The sequence below is a fragment of the Chrysemys picta genome, chromosome 8 (genome assembly GCF_011386835.1).
Source record: "Chrysemys picta bellii isolate R12L10 chromosome 8, ASM1138683v2, whole genome shotgun sequence".
In the NCBI taxonomy this organism is placed as follows: Eukaryota; Metazoa; Chordata; order Testudines; family Emydidae; genus Chrysemys; species Chrysemys picta.
The window spans coordinates 52,169,301-52,190,088 of record NC_088798.1 but is presented as its reverse complement, the minus strand read 5'-3'; the positions used below and the strand labels follow the sequence as shown (position 1 = coordinate 52,190,088).

General features: G+C 44.7%; 2 protein-coding genes across 7 annotated transcripts in view; one reads left to right on the top strand and one right to left on the bottom strand.

Moving 5' to 3' along the window:
• PLA2G4A (phospholipase A2 group IVA) overlaps window positions 1-20,788 on the top strand; it is a 151,864-nt gene that overhangs the window by 81,758 nt on the left and 49,318 nt on the right. For all 6 annotated transcript variants that reach the window (XM_065554454.1, XM_065554450.1, XM_065554451.1 and 3 more), the window contains 3 exons: window positions 576-689; window positions 5,264-5,301; window positions 16,552-16,693. In XM_065554454.1, the coding sequence (XP_065410526.1) occupies window positions 576-689; window positions 5,264-5,301; window positions 16,552-16,693 (294 nt within the window). The remainder of the gene's footprint in view (window positions 1-575; window positions 690-5,263; window positions 5,302-16,551; window positions 16,694-20,788) is intronic.
• Window positions 7,366-14,060, bottom strand: LOC135973062 (uncharacterized). The gene has a single exon (XM_065554449.1). The coding sequence runs from the start codon at window positions 12,671-12,673 to the stop codon at window positions 7,421-7,423; it is 5,253 nt and encodes a 1,750-aa protein (XP_065410521.1). The 5' UTR covers window positions 12,674-14,060; the 3' UTR covers window positions 7,366-7,420.

The window sequence follows — 20,788 nt, the reverse complement described above, 5'->3', positions numbered from 1 at the left end:
GCTGGGACTGGATGACGGTGGTTGGATCACTCGATAATTACCATGTTCTATTCATTCCCTCTGAAGTGTCTGACATTGGTCACTGTGAGAAGACAGGATACTGGTCTAGATGGACCATTGGTCTGACTCACTATGGCCGTCCTTATGTTCTTATAATTTGAGTTAGGACACTTTTTGAGTTCTGCTCCCACTGCTGCCACTGACTTGCTGTAAGATCTTTGGTATATAGCTTTTAAATTGTGTATATCATCAGTTTCACCACCTATAAAATTTTATCCCGCCTGGCAAGGAGAACCCAGTTATACTTTTGGCGTTCTAAATATCCCTGTCAAGGGTGGTGGTAGATTTGTAAAGCACTGTGATAGTCTCAGATGAAAGGTGATACGTAAGTGGTTCATATCTGTGCAGTGCAAACCCTCAAAAGCTTCTACTAAGTCATAAACCAAACCTATTAAGTGCCAAAGGAATATTGTTGCTTGTGTCTGGTCACTGAGTACAGAGTGAATGGCTTAGACATGTTCCTATCTATAGTCTATATTTTTGTTTTTAAAGCTCTCTTTTTATATCTTTTGTAGATCACATTAATGGATGCCAACTATGTCATGGATGAGACTCTTGGCACATCAACATTTCTTATATCCTCTCTGAAACTGGGGGAGAAGAAAGAAGTTCCATTTACTTTTAATGAAGTAAGTTGCAAATCTCGATAGCTTGGCCTGCTTTGCTAAAGTCTCAAACATGATGATGAATGTTAATGCAGTAGCAGCTGACTTGAAATCTGGTATTTGGAAAGTCAGAGCACACAATGTAAGTCTTTTTTCAGGTTTCTTATATTTAGCTACACAGTATTCTGGTTGGGTAACAGCCTGGGAGTTTTGCTTGTTCCTAGATCACATAGAAGCTATTGCTTTTGTAGCAGATTACATGCTACCCATGTATGTACTATCATGCCCTGACAGCTTTTCCAAAAGGACCTCACTTTCTCCTCACTGATGCTGATTTCAAGCAAGTAACTGGTTAAGGCCTTTTTGATAAATCAGTTAAGAAATGTATATAAGGTATAATTTACTGCAGCTTGAGAGTTGATGTAATTCTAACACCATCTCTTTTGGAAGTTATTGCTTACCTGAGTACTTGTGTCTTATGAATGCTCTGGTTAATACCTGGTCTTTTTCACTTTTCGGATGACTCTTCTGTATTGGTGTCTCGGTCTGCCATGTTACAGAAATGAGGCTTGAATCATCATTTAGTTAGGAAAGAGGAGAGATAGAGGGAAAGGGGTTGATGTATCTGAAATTAATTGAGAACAATATGCTTTATATATTTTGTGTTAATGTTAAGTTGTTGTCAAATTGCAAATACTTTTTTTTCTATGGATGGAGTCATTTAGTTCACTAAAAAGAAGAACAGGAGTACTTGTGGCACCTTAGAGACTAACAAATTTATTAGAGCATAAGCTTTCGTGGACTACAGCCCACTTCTTCGGATGCATATAGAATGGAACATATATTGAGGAGATATATATACACACATACAGAGAGCATAAACAGGTGGGAGTTGTCTTACCAACTCTGAGAGGCCAATTAATTAAGAGAAAAAAAAAACTTTTGAAGTGATAATCAAGCTAGCCCAGTACAGACAGTTAAGAAGTGTGAGAATACTTACAAGGGGAGATAGATTCAATGTTTGTAATGGCTCAGCCATTCCCAGTCCTTATTCAAACCGGAGTTGATTGTGTCTAGTTTGCATATCAATTCTAGTTCAGCAGTCTCTCGCTGGAGTCTGTTTTTGAAGTTTTTCTGTTGTAATATAGCCACCCGCAGGTCTGTCACTGAATGACCAGACAGGTTAAAGTGTTCTCCCACTGGTTTTTGAGTATTTTGATTCCTGATGTCAGATTTGTGTCCATTAATTCTTTTGCGTAGAGACTGTCCGGTTTGGCCAATGTACATGGCAGAGGGGCATTGCTGGCACATGATGGCATATATCACATTGGTAGATGTGCAGGTGAACGAGCCCCTGATGGTATGGCTGATGTGATTAGGTCCTATGATGATGTCACTTGAATAGATATGTGGACAGAGTTGGCATCGGGGTTTGTTACAAGGATAGGTTCCTGGGTTAGTGGTTTTGTTCAGTGATGTGTGGTTGCTGGTGAGTATTTGCTTTAGGTTGGGGGGTTGTCTGTAAGCGAGGACAGGTCTGTCTCCCAAGATCTGTGAGAGTAAAGGATCATCTTTCAGGATAGGTTGTAGATCTCTGATGATGCGCTGGAGAGGTTTTAGTTGGGGGCTGAAGGTGACAGCTAGTGGTGTTCGGTTATTTTCTTTGTTGGGCCTGTCTTGTAGGAGGTGACTTCTGGGTACTCGTCTGGCTCTGTCAATCTGTTTTTTCACTTCAGCAGGTGGGTATTGTAGTTTTAAGAATGCTTGATAGAGATCTTGTAGGTGCTTGTCTCTATCCGAGGGATTGGAGCAAATGCGGTTATATCTTAGAGCTTGGCTGTAGACAATGGATCGTGTGGTGTGTCCTGGATGGAAGCTGGAGGCATGTAGGTAAGTGTAGCGGTCAGTAGGTTTCCGGTATAGGGTGGTATTTATGTGACCATCGCTTATTAGCACAGTAATGTCCAGGAAATGGACCGCTTGTGTGGATTGATCTAGGCTGAGGTTGATGGTGGGATGGAAATTATTGAAATCATGGTGAAATTCCTCAAGGGCTTCTTTTCCATGGGTCCAGATGATGAAGATGTCATCAATGTAGCGCAAGTAGAGTAGGGGGCGTTAGGGGACGAGAGCTAAGGAAGCGTTGTTTTAAGTCAGCCATAAAAATGTTGGCATATTGTGGGGCCATGCGGGTACCCATAGCAGTGCCGCTGACTTGAAGGTATATATTGTCCCCAAATGTGAAATAGTTGTGGGTGAGGACAAAATCACAAAGTTCAGCCACTAGGTTAGCTGTGACATTATCAGGGATACTGTTCCTGATAGCTTGTAGTCCATCTTTGTGTGGAATATTGGTGTAGAGGGCTTCTACGTCCATAGTGGCCAGGATGGTGTTTTCTGGAAGATCACCAATGGATTGTAGTTTCCTCAGGAAGTCAGTGGTGTCTCGAAGGGAATGGCTGAGCCATTACAAACATTGAATCTATCTCCCCTTGTAAGTATTCTCACACTTCTTAACTGTCTGTACTGGGCTAGCTTGATTATCACTTCAAAAGTTTTTTTTTTCTCTTAATTAATTGGCCTCTCAGAGTTGGTAAGACAACTCCCATCTGTTTATGCTCTCTGTATGTGTGTATATATATCTCCTCAATATATGTTCCATTCTATATGCATCCGAAGAAGTGGGCTGTAGTCCACGAAAGCTTATGCTCTAATAAATTTGTTAGTCTCTAAGGTGCCACAAGTACTCCTGTTCTTCTTTTTGCGGATACAGACTAACACGGCACTACTCTGAAACCTGTCATTAGTTAACTAATTTTCCTTTACATTAGACAATGAGTAGAGGAAAGCCTTATTTAAAGAAATCAAACTATGATGAGCCTTACGAGTAGAGCTGTGCAAATAACTGATTTTTCAAGTTCAATGGTGGTTCTGAAAAACCAGAAAGAAAAAAAAATCAGTTCAGGTCCAACCAAATCGAAACCAAATTGAAAAAAATCAGAAAAATCTAAATCAGTTTCAGGTCTGTTCCAGGTCTGTTCAAACCAAAGTCTTCTATATTCTAGCAGGGAGGACAGTGGGGGTGGCAGCAGTACCTCCTCCTCCTCTGGCCATTTTGTGTCAACTTCACAGATTGTGTTGACTCAACCAAGGCTGCATTTTTTTATTAAATAAACTATTAATTAGAAATTTTTTACACTACTTATGAGAGAATGGTGAGGAATTCCAGATCAGGTTGAACTCAACATGCACAACTAATATAGACCAGCTGTGCCTAATATTTGTATTTCTCATAGAGAATGGAGTGCTGTTGACTCTGGCATTTCACTTTTGGAGTCTGTTTAATATTCAGTGTGTACATTCTTAAAGCCAGTGCATCACTGCATGTTTTCACTATGGCCTTCTAAAAGTCTTACTGGTATTCCACCTTCTAGGGGCAGGTGCTATGTGGGTTACTCATAAAAGAGAACAATAGCAGACATATTTCCCTTGTGCGTCAGAGTTCAGGGGGGTAGAATTGCTCCTAGTGCTCGCCTGGTTCCAGCTGCTTCTTACACTGAGCCATGCCTAACAGACATGATCTATCCTTAAGGATCAGGCATTGACACTTTTTCAACTTTTTGCTTTCAAACCCGACCAGAAATACTGTTTGGTTAAAGAATATTTGTATTGGTCCTTTTAGCTTTGAATATATAGTGAGGTTTTGTTGGCCTGGTTATTCAAAATAGGCAGCAAACATCTTATTCTTTCTCTTTGACATTCATCAGCTGTGATAAATTCTTCTCTTACCTTTTAGTCTTTATGCATGCCTAAAGAAGTTAATTAAAATTTTGTAACATTATCATTATTATTATAATGTGCAAGGGCTGCAGGCTTGGACATTTTATCTTTTAAATCACATTGTAAACATATTTGCTTGTGATGGTAGACTTGGTGTCTCAGACCAGTAAAATCATTTAGCTGTGTGTCATTGCTTCAAATCCAGATCAGGATGTAGTACCTGCTGCATGTGGAGCAAATAACAGATAGTACTGCTATTGGCAGTAGAGGCCAAGATTTTTAATTATGTGGGGACTGAACAAAAATTACCTCCTGGTCAAGGGTGACACTCACTCACAAAGCAATGTATGGGGGAAGACAATGCTTATTGACAATGCTAATTGGGGGTGATAGCTCAGTGGTTTGAGCATTGGCCTACTAAACCCAGGGTTCTGAGCTCAATCCTTGAGGGGGCCATTTAGGGAACTGGGGTAAAAATCTATCTGGGGTTTGGTCCTGCTTTGAGCAGGGGGTTGGACTAGATGACCTCCTGAGGTCCCTTCCAACCCTGATATTCTAATGGGTCTTGGCTAAGTCAAGATTTAACACCACATGCTCTTCATTTTAATTGAGAACTGTAGTCTCTGTACTGTGTGACCTCCTTTGAAAGCACTCTGTTCATTCTTTCTAAGGAAACCCATTTATGTATTTGGTCAATTGTTTCCTCTTTTTAAAGTGGGTTTATAACTTATAAGGAGGATGATGAGTGTATATTCAAAGTGCATATGTTTTCTTTCCTCTATAAATGAGATAATCAGCTTGAAATGTTTCTTGTTTAGGTCACAGAAATGATTTTGGAATTGTTTCTTGAAGTCTGGTAAGTATCTCACTTAACCAAACAAATCTGTAGAGAATGACTGTATGAGCAGCCTATTTATGTGTTTTCTATTCCTTGTAATTTTTTTTTTTAAAAATATAAAATTAAATTCAAAATTAACTAGTATTAAGGTTGAAATATCAAGCACTGAAAACTCAGGACAAACCAAAAGTGAAGGTTACGCCCATAAAGTAAATCTGCTGTTGACTTAAATGGGATCATTCATGCAAGTAAAATTATGCACTTGTTTAAGTGTTTGCAGGAGCAAGGCTATAGTTTGTAAGATCCTTGTTCCTGGGCCTCCACTAAGTGCTCTCCTTTCCAATGTTCCTCTCCTATGCAAAACTTTAGAAGCTCAGTAGGCAGCCAGCCTCTGCAATTATCCTTATTGCAGTCATCTTGCACTCTGATCTCAACTTTTAGCTATCTAGCTGCGGATGCATGCTCATCAGATCAATCTTTAAGATTTTTATCCTGCAAAGATTTATGCTTATACTTAACTTTGCACATGGAGGATATTCCCATTGAAGTAACTGAAACTGACTTTAATGGAACTATGCACAATCAATAAAACTATGGCCCCGCTGAAGTGAATGGCAAGGCTGTCATTGACTTCAATGGTGCCAGGATTTAGCCCCATGTGCAAATGTAAGCGGGGGAATGGTCCCGCTATTGTGGGGAAATTTCCTGACTTCTGCACTACCCCGGTGAGGTGGGCAAGCGAAAGGATCTGAGTCCCCGCTCCCACTTCCTTTACCCAGAGGCCTCCCTACCCTTGAGGGCTCCCCTTCCACTCTCCTGTCTGGCTGAGTCCTCGTAACCCCAACAAGGCTGGGCCCAGGATTCCTGGGGGGCTCGACCCCCAACCCTGCTGTGGTCACCTAGGACAGGGGCTAGGGTGTCCCCACTCCGGGGTACTCTCTTTACACTGGGAACCTCCCTGACCCACTGATTATTCCATACAATTTAAAGCAAATACAACTTGTTTAATTAACAATTAATCTAAAGAAAAGAACAAGGAAAAATGGGAAAGGTTAAAGGAAAACACATCACCCTGCTCTGTGGCAGGGAACATCACAACCAGTGTCTCTGGAATGTCAGGGCAGGTCACAGTCTGCTTCTTGTAGGTCCCAGGCCTCCTTCTCAGGCCCAGGCCGTGCTGCAGAGACGCTGCGGGTTGGACACTTGCAATGGTGGTGGCCACACACCTCCGGGCTTTGAGTGGTGGGACCCTTCTTCCCAGCGTCAGCCCCCCGTAGGGTTAAGGTCCCCCTCCCGGTCTGGCCTGCAAGGGCCCTTGTCTGGGGGTGTCTTTCTGTGCTGGGCCCTTTGCCCAGGTTCCCCCTTGGCTGGCCCCACTTGCTCACCACACCTGGCTCTGCAGCTGCAGCTCTGCTCCCAGCACAGGATCTGCTCTCCCCGGGCTGCGTCTCTGGCTCTGTGGCTGCAGCTCCACTCCCAGCACAGGATCTGCTCTCCCTGGGCTGCGTCTCTGGCTCTGCGGCTGCACCTCTGCTCCCAGCACAGGATCTGCTCTCCCTGGGCTGCGTCTCTGGCTCTGCGGCTGCAGCTCTGCTCCCAGCACAGGATCTGCTCTCCCTGGGCTGCGTCTCTGGCTCTGGATCTGGCACGGTTCTGCTCTCCAGCTCAGCTTGGGCCCCTGCTCTCTCCTTAGCTCGGCCCCACTCAGTCTGACTCAGGCCATTCCAGTTCACACGGAGGACGGGACCCCCTCTGGCCTCCTGACTCCCTGATTAGCCTGCCCGCCCTGTCAATCAGGCTGATCTGGAGCATTGGCCTCTCCCCATGGTTCCTGGGGACTGTCAGTCTCAGGCTCCTGATTTGCCCTCGACCCTTCCCCTTTTAGTGCTGGGAGCTAGCCAACCAAAACACCCCCACTGAATGTTAGTAAGGGGGCAACAGTCCCCTTACATTCCCCCTTGCTAAAATACTGCCACATCCACAATATTCACACCGGTACATCCGGGCCCCATGGTAACAACATAACCCATGTCATTGTATATCAACAACCCATTAACAATTATCAAAAGAACATTTAACATATTTAACATTCCACATCTACTTCTTAATACCATACATAACAATATTCATTAAAACACTACATAGAACCAATAACATAATTATCTCTAAGTCTAACAGGAAGTACACCCTTATTAGCCCTCTGGGACCTTCTTAAGACTGGTGGTTCGTTACCCATATTTTCTATTTCCCTATCCTCGGGTAATACTGGGTCAGTTTGAAGGATCTGGCCATTCTCGTTAGGGTTTGGGTTTGCCCCACTCGGTCCCTCTCTATATTCGGTTTGTGGGACTAGAACCATTTCCCAATTGGTTTCAGCCTCCTCGGGGTGTACTGATCTACGCCTCCTATGGTCCCTGTCTGGACTAAGAGTGCAATGTTTCAATTGGTCCCTATGTACTACTCTCTCAGGACCTCCTCGTTCAGGCCGGATGGTGTAAACTGGTAGCTCAGGATTGTTGTGAGCGACTACAATGTGGGGATTTGACTCCCATTTGTCCTGTATTTTATTACGCCCCCGGTGTCTATGGTTACGAACTAGTACACGGTCACCAGGCCTGATGAGAGCCCCACTGGACTTGCGATCATAAGTCCTTTTCCTACTCCGGGCTGTGTCTTTAGTTGTATTGAGAGCAACGTCACAGGCTATCTTCAGCCTGTCATGGTGACCTTTGACCCAGTCATCCAAATTGGTCACCTCATCCTCCTCAGGGCCCTCTCTGTCCAGAATATCCAATGGCAACCTGGGATCCCTCCCAAACATGAGATAAAAAGGAGCGTAACCTGTCGACGAATGGACATGGCTGTTATAGGCCAACACCAGCTCAGGAAGATGTTCCTGCCAGGCTCGCTTCTTTTCTGGCGGGAGCGTTCTTAGCATGTCATGCATTGTCCGGTTAAATCTCTCGCACTGAGCATTTCCTTGCGGGTGATAGGGTGTTGTTCGGCTTTTGGCTATGCCATACAATTTACACAATTCAGATATCACCTCTGATTCAAAATTCCTCCCCTGATCCGAGTGTAACCGTGCCGGACAACCATAGTACACAAACCAGTGTTTTATGAGGGCTTCCGCCGTTGTCCGCGCTGTCTGGTTTCTAGTTGGAACTGCAACAGTGAATCGGGTGAACATGTCCGTGAGAACCAGTATGTTCTCATACCCCTCTGAAGATCTCTCTAGCCGTGTGTAATCCATCGCTAGGACCTCCATTGGGGCAGTCACATTAGTACAGGTCAAAGGGGCTCGGTTGGGAGGAAACACATCCTTGGCTAAGGCACACCGTTTGCACTGACGGATCCACACTTGCACGTCGCTACCCATCGTGGGCCAGTAATAGTTTCTCCTCATTACCTCCAGAGTGCTCCTGTCTCCAAAATGCCCCCCATGATCATGCCTGGCTTCATAAACTTGACGGCGGAGTGACACAGGCACCACTAACTGCCACACTTCTTCACCATCTCGGGGATGATATGTTACCCGGAACAGCACTCCACGATGTAATCTAAGTCTTTCCCACTGTCTGGCTAGCTTCTTAGACTCGGGGTATCTGGCCCCAAATCTCCGGTCTGGCCTCGTTTGGCTCATGACTGCCACTAAGACAGGTCCAACATCACCTTCTCGTTGCAGAGTTTGAATCTCCTCCCATGAGTACCCCGAGATTATTGCGCTCTCTCCTCTTACCAGGTTTTGTACTGCATCCTTTACCGTCACTTCGTCCTCGGGCTTTGGATTCTCTAGCCACAAACACGTACGCACAACATCTGCAGGAATGACTAGGAAGTCTTTCTCCAGATCCTCGCCCTCTTCTGACTCCTCCTCCAGAGGCAATCTAGACAGGGTGTCAGCATTGATGTTCTGCCTTCCAGGTTTATACTGTACTTCAAAAGTGAACTCAGCGAGTTGGGCCACCCAGCGGTGTTCAATTGCACCTAAGTTAGCCGTTGCCAGGTATCGGAGTGGATTGTGGTCTGAGATTACCGTGAATTTAGAGTACACTAAATAATCCTTAAATTTTTCAGTGATAGCCCACTTCAAGGCCAACAGTTCTAGTTTAAAAGCACTGTAGTTTTTGTCATTTCTTTCTGACCTCCTCAGCCCTCGGCTCGCATATGCGATCACACGCTCGGCCCCCTCTTGCTTCTGGCTGAGCACCGCACCTAGGCCGTGCAGGCTCCCGTCTGTTGTCACTATAAATGGCAGGCTAAAGTCAGGATATGCAAGCACAGGTGGTGACATCAGCCGATGTCTTAATTTGTCAAAAGCTGTCTGACAGGCATCATCCCACACAAAACATTGATCCCTTCCCTTCCTTTGGGCAGGCTGGCCCACTAGTCCATATAGTGGTGCAGCAATGTGTGCAAACTTTGGAACAAATCGTCTGTAATAGCTCATGAAACCTAGAGCCTGCCGCACTTGCTTGGCATTCTTGGGGACCGGCCAATTTTCCAGCGCCCTGGTCTTCTCTTCATCTACCTGGATTCCATCCTTTGAAATCACATGGCCCAAGAATTTGACTTTTTCACGTAGGAGGCAGCACTTACTTGGCTTCAGCTTCAATCCATGTTCCTTCAATCGTGTGAGAACCAAGTCCAATTTTTCCATATGACTCTCAAAATCCTTGGAAAACACAATAACATCGTCCAGGTATATCAGCAAAGTGTCTAAGATATAGTCTCCTAACACCCCCTCCATTAGTCTCTGGAACGTAGCAGGTGCATTACACAAGCCGAATGGCATACGTGTCCATTCAAACAGCCCAAACGGAGTCGTCACTGCTGTCTTTTCCCGGTCTCGTTCTTCCACTGCAACCTGGAAATAACCAGAAGTTAAATCGAGGGTTGAAAACACTCTTGCACTTCCTAATGCATCCAGTGACTCTTCCACCCGGGGTAGCGGGTAGGCATCCTTGTGCGTTACCTCATTCAGTTTCCTGTAGTCACAGCAAAATCGCACCCCACCATCTTTTTTTATTACAATCACTGCGGGTGATGCCCACGGACTGTGGCTTTCTTTAAGGACACCTTGAGTCACTAGGTCCAGAATGTGTTTTTTTACCTCCTGGAACACTCGTGGTGAGATCCGCCGGTGTCTCTGTTTTATCGGGACAGCATCTCCAGTGGCTATTTGGTGTGTCACTGTGGTGGTGTAACCAAAGTCCCGCTCATCCCTGGAAAAGACCTCTTGATGTTTCTCCAGTAGCGCCCGCAAACGGCCAACCTGTGTAGGGGTTAGCTGTTGGAGGTCCACTTGGACTGGAATGGGTAGCTCTCCATCAGGTGCCGCTTGCGATGTGGTAACCTGTGTGCCTTTTTTTACTTCTATCACCCGCAGCTCATCCCCATTTTCTTCCAAGGCCACCCCCAATGGGGGCACCACTCCTTCAGGACGGTGTACCTCTGCCACTCTGGTTCGGGGGTACAATTTTATGGCCTTCTTACTTGAGTTTAACAGCCTGACTGGCACTTTTCCTTTGCTGGCATTAGCAAGTACATTTGCAACCAGGAGCCCATTAGGGAGACTGGCCCCAGGTGTTGGCTCGACAAGCACTCTGTATCCGTCAAAGTCGCTTGGCACCCGGCAGCGCCCATCAATAATCTTCTCACTCCAGGGAGGTATAACCACCTTCTGTCTCCCTGCCACCTTAACATAGCCAATTTGTCCCGTTGGACCCGGGAAACGTCCATGTCTCTCCACTTGGGCTAGTACCCGCTTCAGTGTAGCGTCCTTCCTAGGCTGCCCGTGACGGTTCATCTCCAGGGTTCCTTCTCCTACCAACAGTAATTCTTTCAGCTCTCTTATAATATTCATCCCGAGAATTCCCGGTACTCTGTTCTCCATTAAAGTCTTTCCTGAAGCTGTGTCCTTTAGGATAAAAATGCATTTCCCAGGGATTGTTCGACCCATGTACCCTACATCAGCTTCAAGACACCCCACCACAGGGATGGCAAGTCCATTAGCTGCCGTTAGCTGTACAAATCGGGTATTATGCATGGTCAGATCTCTCTCTTTTAAGTAGTTTCGGAAATATGATTCAGAAATAGTGGTGACTTCTGAGCCAGTGTCTATCAAACAGCGGGTTCTCACCCCTGCTATGGTTATATCCACTGTCAAGCAGTCCCCGAAAGCTCGGCCACAGAAGTCGTTGAATACACTAACATCATCAGGGTCCTTTTCCTTGCTGCTGACACACTGCCCTTTTCCTAGGGACAGCCGTAGAAACCCTTCAGTCCCCACTTGGCCTTCTGATGGTTGGCTGCTTGCTCCCGGTGCCTTTTGAATTTCAGGCGCCTGGGACTCCAGTCTCCTTCTCAGTGTACAATCTCGGCTAGTATGTCCTGGCCTTTCGCAAGTATAACAAATGTATCTTCCCAGCTCGTCCTTCAGTGGAGATCTTCGGGATCCTGGGGCCCTTGGATATCTTGGCATATTAGTGGGAGGTTTTCCTTTCATCACCTCAGTCATCACTTTCAGCATCTCCCCCTGCTGGACCGCCAGTTTTTGGACAGCTTCACTCAAGCTTTCCAATGTTAGCTGTGTTTGGGGCAGGGCCTTTTCCCCAGCAGCTGCATTCACAAGGCCGCCACTTCGTGTACGGGGGTTAGTCTTTGCTGTCTCTGCCACAGGAACTTCCTCTTCTTCTGACCACATAATAGCAGCCTGCATGAGTTCATGGAACTTCTTACTGGGCTCTTCCTTAAACCTCCTTTTCATTTCACGGCGGAGGGAATCATCCTGGAGCCCCAGCACTAACTGCTCTTTCAGAACCGTATCTGGGTCTGGAACTCGCTGAGGGTCTCGCCGCTCCACTCTGCTCATTTTCTCCTGGAGGTCATATGCATATGCCCGGATAGTTTCACCGGGCTCCTGCTTTCTCTCAAAGAACTCCTTTAGTCGGGTTCCAATAGGTACCTTGTCCCCATACACTTCTAGGAGGAGTTCAAATATCTTTTCCACATTTTTTTTGTCTGCCACTGCCATGAACTTTACTGTGGCCTTGGCCTGGCCCTTGAGGTGCTCCTCTATGAAGTCCACATGATCTTCTTCAGGTACTCTTAGCACACGCAGAGCCGCCTTCACAGACTTGACCCACTCCTCTACTGTAATGTCTCCTGGTCTAGTCGGGAAGCCACCAAACTCCGTGACCTTCCGCTCCCGTGGGACATAAATAGTAGGGGGTTTCTTAGCTTCTGCTGTCTGTTGCTCTATTACTGCCTTGGCCAGCGATAAGGCTTCTCTCTGTTCAGTTCTAGCTTGCTGTAATGCCTCCGCTTGGTCTGATAATCTGCGCTGAAGTTCAGCAAACTGGGTTCGTAGTTCTTCAATTCCAGCCATGGTAGGGTGCTCAACTAGGCCCGGACCATGCTACTAGAACTTAACCAGAAAACCAATGGGATGGACCCTGTGGATAGGATCCTGTTCGTGACGCCAATTATGTAAGCGGGGGAATGGTCCCGCTATTGTGGGGAAATTTCCTGACTTCTGCACTACCCCGGTGAGGTGGGCAAGCGAAAGGATCTGAGTCCCCGCTCCCACTTCCTTTACCCAGAGGCCTCCCTACCCTTGAGGGCTCCCCTTCCACTCTCCTGTCTGGCTGAGTCCTCGTAACCCCAACAAGGCTGGGCCCAGGATTCCTGGGGGGCTCGACCCCCAACCCTGCTGTGGTCACCTAGGACAGGGGCTAGGGTGTCCCCACTCCGGGGTACTCTCTTTACACTGGGAACCTCCCTGACCCACTGATTATTCCATACAATTTAAAGCAAATACAACTTGTTTAATTAACAATTAATCTAAAGAAAAGAACAAGGAAAAATGGGAAAGGTTAAAGGAAAACACATCACCCTGCTCTGTGGCAGGGAACATCACAACCAGTGTCTCTGGAATGTCAGGGCAGGTCACAGTCTGCTTCTTGTAGGTCCCAGGCCTCCTTCTCAGGCCCAGGCCGTGCTGCAGAGACGCTGCGGGTTGGACACTTGCAATGGTGGTGGCCACACACCTCCGGGCTTTGAGTGGTGGGACCCTTCTTCCCAGCGTCAGCCCCCCGTAGGGTTAAGGTCCCCCTCCCGGTCTGGCCTGCAAGGGCCCTTGTCTGGGGGTGTCTTTCTGTGCTGGGCCCTTTGCCCAGGTTCCCCCTTGGCTGGCCCCACTTGCTCACCACACCTGGCTCTGCAGCTGCAGCTCTGCTCCCAGCACAGGATCTGCTCTCCCCGGGCTGCGTCTCTGGCTCTGTGGCTGCAGCTCCACTCCCAGCACAGGATCTGCTCTCCCTGGGCTGCGTCTCTGGCTCTGCGGCTGCACCTCTGCTCCCAGCACAGGATCTGCTCTCCCTGGGCTGCGTCTCTGGCTCTGCGGCTGCAGCTCTGCTCCCAGCACAGGATCTGCTCTCCCTGGGCTGCGTCTCTGGCTCTGGATCTGGCACGGTTCTGCTCTCCAGCTCAGCTTGGGCCCCTGCTCTCTCCTTAGCTCGGCCCCACTCAGTCTGACTCAGGCCATTCCAGTTCACACGGAGGACGGGACCCCCTCTGGCCTCCTGACTCCCTGATTAGCCTGCCCGCCCTGTCAATCAGGCTGATCTGGAGCATTGGCCTCTCCCCATGGTTCCTGGGGACTGTCAGTCTCAGGCTCCTGATTTGCCCTCGACCCTTCCCCTTTTAGTGCTGGGAGCTAGCCAACCAAAACACCCCCACTGAATGTTAGTAAGGGGGCAACAGTCCCCTTACACAAAGGTAAGCACATGCATAAGTCTTTGCAGGGTAAGCAAATAATGAAAAGCTCTAGTGCGCACCTTCAAATTTTCATGTCAAAATCTTTATTTTAAAGTCATTCCTCATCCCTGCACATAACAAAGTAAGAAATAATTCTTCAATGAAGGCTATTTAGAGACCTGGTTTTGTAGATCAACTATTTTTTTGAATGATCCCTCTGAAGAAAAATGTGGTCATAATATTTTTTGAAAGTGAGGAAAAATTATTTGTATGACTGTAGCACCTAGGAGCCCTAATCATGGTCCAGAGCCCTATTGTACTAGGTACTGTACCAATGCAGACCAGAAAGATGGTTCCTGCTCCAAATTCACTTCTCATTTTTCAAGAATGTCTGAAGTTATTTAGTCAAATAAATATATTTGGGAGAGGAGCGAATTCTATTTAATCCTAATCTATTTAAATTCTTATACCATCCTCATCACTGTAGTATCTGAACACCACCCATCAGTGCATTAAGTGATATGACTAATTTTTATCATGTGTGGTTTCTCCTCTCTTCAGAGAAACAACGTATTTTGAGGAATAGGTCAGGCATCAAAATTTTCAATCTAAAAGTTATGAGCAACTGAAAACAGAGAACTTAAAAATCGACTAATTTTCTTCTGTAACTATAGTAGTTATTTCAGGCATCATCACTATATTAAATATGACTCCTTATGGCTAAGGGGCTGTGGAAAACAGCCCCCAGGGTTTGTTTCATCTTATTCTTTATGCCAGCAGATGTGCATCTGTGTGTGGTCCACTGGGCCACCCCTAGAACTCCTGTGGCTTATACATTTAGACACAACAAGTTGTGATTAATTCATGCTTATGATGTTAACTCAATACAAGCCTCATAGCCATGTTGTGTTGCAATTACAGAATATATTAGGATATCTTAACAAAATGGCACAAGAGACCAAATTATGCTCCCAGCTACACTCTGGAAACCCCACTGGTTGTAGAGAGACTGCAGAGATGTAAATGACAGCAACATTCAGTCCACTGTTTTCCTAAATCCAAGGCCAGGGCATTGCGTTTAGCCAGTCTGGTTACTGTATTTTTCATGTCTGTAATTTTCATCGACTACATATGAAATATGCTGTTTAATTTAACTGATGAAACTCAGAAATCTTGAATTTCGTTCAGTTGTGCTGTACAGTACAACAGTCACTGCTCTCTGAATTACACCATTATATGCATTTTGGTGGTTCCTTGCTTCTAGGCAATCTTTTTTCTTCTTTACTTATTCTGTTCATCTGACTGCATAACAGTTTGATTCAAGGTCTTTTGATGTATATTCCCACTTTATGTAAGATGTTACATGTTCACAGGTCTGTATGTTTGTCAAAAAGAAACCTTGGATGTGCTGTCTAGTAACTAAGTTGTCAAAATACCCAAGTTGTTTAGCTCATCTTTCATAATGGCTCACTTTGAGTGAGGTATATGCGAGCAAAGATTTTTGCCAGGTCCCCCCAACACCCCTTTCCCAACATACAGACTGTAGCCCTGATGCACCAAAACATGAAGTACGTGCTTAACTTTCAATGAGTGGTCTCATTGAATTCAGTGGCACTACTCACAAAGTCAAAGTTAAGGGCATGATAAAGTGATAAATAGTCATGCAATAAAAAGTACAGTGGGAGTATTGGGAATCACACCCTCAGAGTGGTGTACAAGATCAGTGAGTCTTAACCATCCCTGGTCAAATGGCAGATGAAACTTCTTACCCTGCCTACACTATGTGTAGTGGAAAGTAGGAGCCCAGTCTGTGGAATCCCAAGAAAATCTCAATACAAAAATTAGGCCCTGCTGGCTACATTAGGGATCCCCTTCTGGCCTAAACTACATTGGTGCAAGTCCTGCTGAGTTTGCTACCACATTTGTCACTCAATGACAATCTCAGGAGAGAGGCCAAGGACTGAGTGTCCATAGAGATTAAATTATCATCTCACTACTTGACACAGCACCTCTAAGTCAACATTAACGTGTGCTGGTGGGGTTATGCAAAGAAGCATTCACTGCAGTTGTTCATACTGTCTTTGATCTGTGGATAAGCAGAGAATTCAAGTTCCTGAGCTGTGAATCTAGAACCTTTTTATAAGTGTTAACTTTACTATTTTTTTAAAAAGGCCACAGAATACATTACTAGCAGCTGAATATTTTATGTCTTCTCTTTCACATGTTCATTAGTCTGTGAGCTGCAGTCCTGCCAGATAAAATGAGTTGAATACTGGGAGGATTCATATTTGCTAAAGAGACACTGTGACCATTCTTCCCCCTTAGAATGACTTCATGGAATGTGGTACATTATAGTATGATTATGCAATTTATCTAGTACTTCGTATTTTATTGTTTATAATGTAAACCATTAGCACTTGTTCCTGTTCCCATTAAAGTCTATGGGATCGTAGGTGAAATTTTGTTTATCTGTTTTGGGGTTCACAGTCTGTCTGTTTTGCAAAACAGCTCTTCAACTGACCTCCGGTTCAGCATGGCTCTGTGTGATCAGGAGAAGATGTTTCGACAGCAGCGGAGGGAGAATATCATGCACAAAATGAAAACTCTTTTAGGATCAGAAAACAGCAAGAACTTGGCCACTTCCCGCGATGTAGGTTTGAAATGCTTCTGTAAATAATTACAACCTGAGCAGCCAGATCAGTATTACCTTTGCAATCCTATTTCTATCTTTCTGAAAGACATGAAAATAAAGAATAGGATGAAGGGTACAATTCAAAGTTTAGTATAAGTACAAATAAACATCTTTTAGTCCCAGCAGATTCATGATATCAGATGAGGCTGATTGTGCCATCTCTCAAAGTTGTAAGTTAATTTTTTAGATTTATCCTGCAATGAGTTTCATGCTTATGGAGCCCCATTGAAGTCAGTAGCGCTCTACATTGGCACAGGGATCTACCTGGATGGAGCACATTTCAGGATCAAAACCTTGGCTTTTAATCTTTATTGACACTTTAATTAAACAGCCTGTAACATAGTTTTCGGTTCTTTTCTTTCTGAATCCTTAACAAAACACACCTAAAAGAAAGTTACTACTTCTGTTAGATCAGAGATCCATCAGCTCTTTCTCTGTTGGTATTATTGTATCTTTAGTGTCAGGAACCATGGGGTTGAGTTCCCTCTCAGCTGAGCCTGGATTAGCCAGTTCATCATTGCTCCTCCTCCAGTCTGCCCCAGCTCTGCTCCCTTTCCTGACTCCTGATGCTGGCTCTGAGCCTGGGCTCTGGTTAGTGCAGTGATTCTCAAACTTTTGTGCTGGTGACCCCTTTCAAATAGCAAGCCTCTGAGTGTGACCCTCCCCTTATAAATTAAAAACACTTTTTTATATATATTAACACCATTATAAATGCTGGATGCAAAGTGGGGTTTGGGGTGGAGGCTGACAGCTTGTAACCCCCCATGTAATAACTTCACGACCCCCTGAGGGGTCCCAACCCCCAGTTTGAGAACCCCTCAGTTAGTGGCTTCTGACCCCAGCTCTGACTCTTGGCTTGACTCCTGTCCCTTGATCTAACCACTAGGCTGGGCTCTGGCTCTAACCATAAGACTGCCCACATCCTGGTTCTGACACTTAGGGCTTTATACTGCAAAGTGCTGGGCAGCTCCTACAAGGTGCTTGCACTCTGCTGAGAACACTTGCATGACTGGGTCTTTGCAGTCTGATTTTTTCAGAGGCGATAAGCACCTGCAAGTCCCATTGACTACAGCTGGTGCTGTGGGTGCTCAGCACTTCTGAAAACCAAGTCATTAGGGTCAGATTTATAAGGTATTTAGGTGTTTAAAGATACAGATTGCACACAGTGAGCTTTACAAAACTGTCTACATGGACTAGCGCCTAACTCCAATGGCTTTCACTGGGAATTAGGCACCTAACCTGTTTAGGCATATGTGGAAATCCCACCAGGCACCTATCTGCATTTTTAGGGACCTAAATTCCTTTGTAAATCTGGCCATTAATGTCTAAGGATCATTTTTTGTTACCAGCAATTAATCCTAATGACAATTATTTGGTCTCTGCACATTGGCTGGCTGATGATACTGAATTGCAGACTGTCCTTACAGCACATATATGGGTTTAGGTTAGGGAGCTGTCTTTTTCTTTTAGCATTAGCAGAATGTGATAGACTTTTGCAGGGAATGTGAAATCTCACAATTTCCAGTGACACACAAATTCTGGTGTTTGGTCAGCTTTGTGTACAGTGCCCAGAAAGCATAGCAACTAGCATCTGACAGATAGGGAAATAGGGACACTTTTGATTGGCTGTTCTGTATTCTCTGATTGCTGGCAAGCTTGTTTCCCAATTGCTGCTGTCCCTTTGCTCGCCACAATATTGAAGAGGCTTTTTTCCCTTCACCCCCAATTCCTGCATCTCCTTCTCTGTTTCTGTTCCCTCAGGTCCCATTGATCTAGGTGAAAACTTGTAACTTGGGCATGTCTGCTTTTCACAGTGTATGTTCCTTGCATATTTCCATATAAGCCTTTATGAAAATTGCATTGCACAAAAGCAGTTGTAGCAAAGCCTTACAAATGGGGAAGTTACATATTTAGAATTGCACTTCACCTTTCCTTGAACAGTGGAAAATCCTCTTATATTCCTCTCTCCCGCTCTCCCTTTTCTGGTTTTGAGGAGTTGGGGGTGGGGAAAGTCTGGCAATAAACTTGTCCTCTACTATGTCTATAGTACTAATATGCAAGGCTGCACTCGACACATATTTTACACTGGTTGAATGAACTGAAACCAAATGCATGGAGCCGAGCTGCTCCTCTCATAGCAACAGCTACTTCTTTGCACGGCCCTAGGCCACCCAGTTATTTTTCAAAGTGGGCAAAGTGGTTAATAAAGGTGTGGTTGGGACGTGCTATATTTCTTACCCGCTTCCTTTCTACACAGGCCCATGCTATAGCTCTGTTCTAGATTTGTGTTGCTGGAAATGAGGAGGTGACCATACAAGAAATAGGCATTTATGCAGCAGCAGGAGTCCTCTCTCCTATGGCAAAGATTATTTTTCTCTGTCACTGACATGGTCTTTAATTACATCAAGTAACTAGCCAAAATAGGAGGAAGAGTAGTTTTAAATAAGAAGAATCCCTTCAAAACCAATTCTCCACAAGGGAAGAGGTACCACAATCAGGCATGACTCTAAGCTCTATACTCTCTTTGATACATTGGGGGCTATTAAAATTAGTGGGAGTTTTCTGCATGCAGCAATGGGTCACTTCCCATAAGCGCTATATCATGAATTCTGTGATTCCCATGATGGCTGTGGATTTAAATACAGAGGGAATGTAACTCTCTTGAACTCTGTTCAACACTTCAAAGAGCAGCCTTTTAGAGTTTGCTGTGTCCTGAAGGAGATTCAGCCTTTCCCTCCTGCTCCTGCCATTACACTGGTTAATAGACTTGCTGACCAGTGATGGTTTGGGAGCATCCTTAAATAGTTTTCCTCTTATGAGCTTACACCTGGAACTCCCCTCTGCTCAGCCTGTTGAGATTTGCTTTTATAGATCAATTAGCTAATGTTTGCAAGGAGCTTCCAAAGTTTAAAGCACACTGTAAGTGCTGAGTAATATACTAATATAGCTCTACTGTTCAAAGCAACTGCTCTATCAGTGTTGGTTTAGTAAAACAGGCATGTCCTAATTCTTCACTTTAGTTTTGTTGTTCTTTGACAGAAACCTATCCCTTGTACAGAATGACAAAGAATGATAATGCCAATAAATACCTGTGGTTGGAATTATTAATACCTAGAACTTATACGGTGCTTTACATCTGAAAAGTGCTGTACAAACACTAATCAGTTAATCTTTTACTGAATTAAAATCCAATCTTTTGTATAAAGCGGAAGGTCAAAGATGACATCCAAAGTTTTGGAATTATTGGGTGCAGCCATTTCCACTGGCTATGTGTTTTAGATCTAAGAAGCAAAAGTGGGGTTCATTGCTGATTTATTTCAATGTTGACTTAAAACTTGCAGCCTGTGTTAAAATTCCCATGTAAAGTATAAATAAGTAAACTATAAAATTTGTTTTCCCTGCATCCATCCTTAAAATCTTCCTAACCACTGTAAATATCAAAATGTCTCAGTGCACATACAGGAAGCAAACATTGAAATTAATAAAATCCAAATTAAAACATTTTTTTGCTTTCATCAAAAGAATCACACACTGTTATAAAATGCAGTAGAGCCAGATTCTTCCACCCTTATTTGCAGTACCTTATTCTGCAAGTAATGCCATTTAAATGAAGAGAAAGGCACTAGTTCCTGTGGGTAATAATTGCACAACCTTGCCCTGGTTGATTTAATATTTCTTAAGTAAACTATGATTGGCATGTTGGATAGCATGTTGAAATCATACTTTAGATAATGTACAGCACTTTCCTGTCATGGGTATAAGAAGTGTCATCAGTGAGATGTATAAATTGATCAGTGATTTTGGTTACTGCTGCTGTTTTATTCACGCAGCTCACGAAATAGACTGGGACTGAGATAACTACTAGAGGGATTATATCAGAGATTAGATAGTGGGATTAATTTACCACTCTATGGGCCAAACTGACTTTCCTGGGATTTGCAGACTAAGAAAAAGAGAGTGATGAAATCGTGGCCTCATTTAAATCAATGGGAGGTTTGCCATTGACTTCAATAGAACAAGGATTTCACCCTGTTAGTGAAATTCCATCCCCCT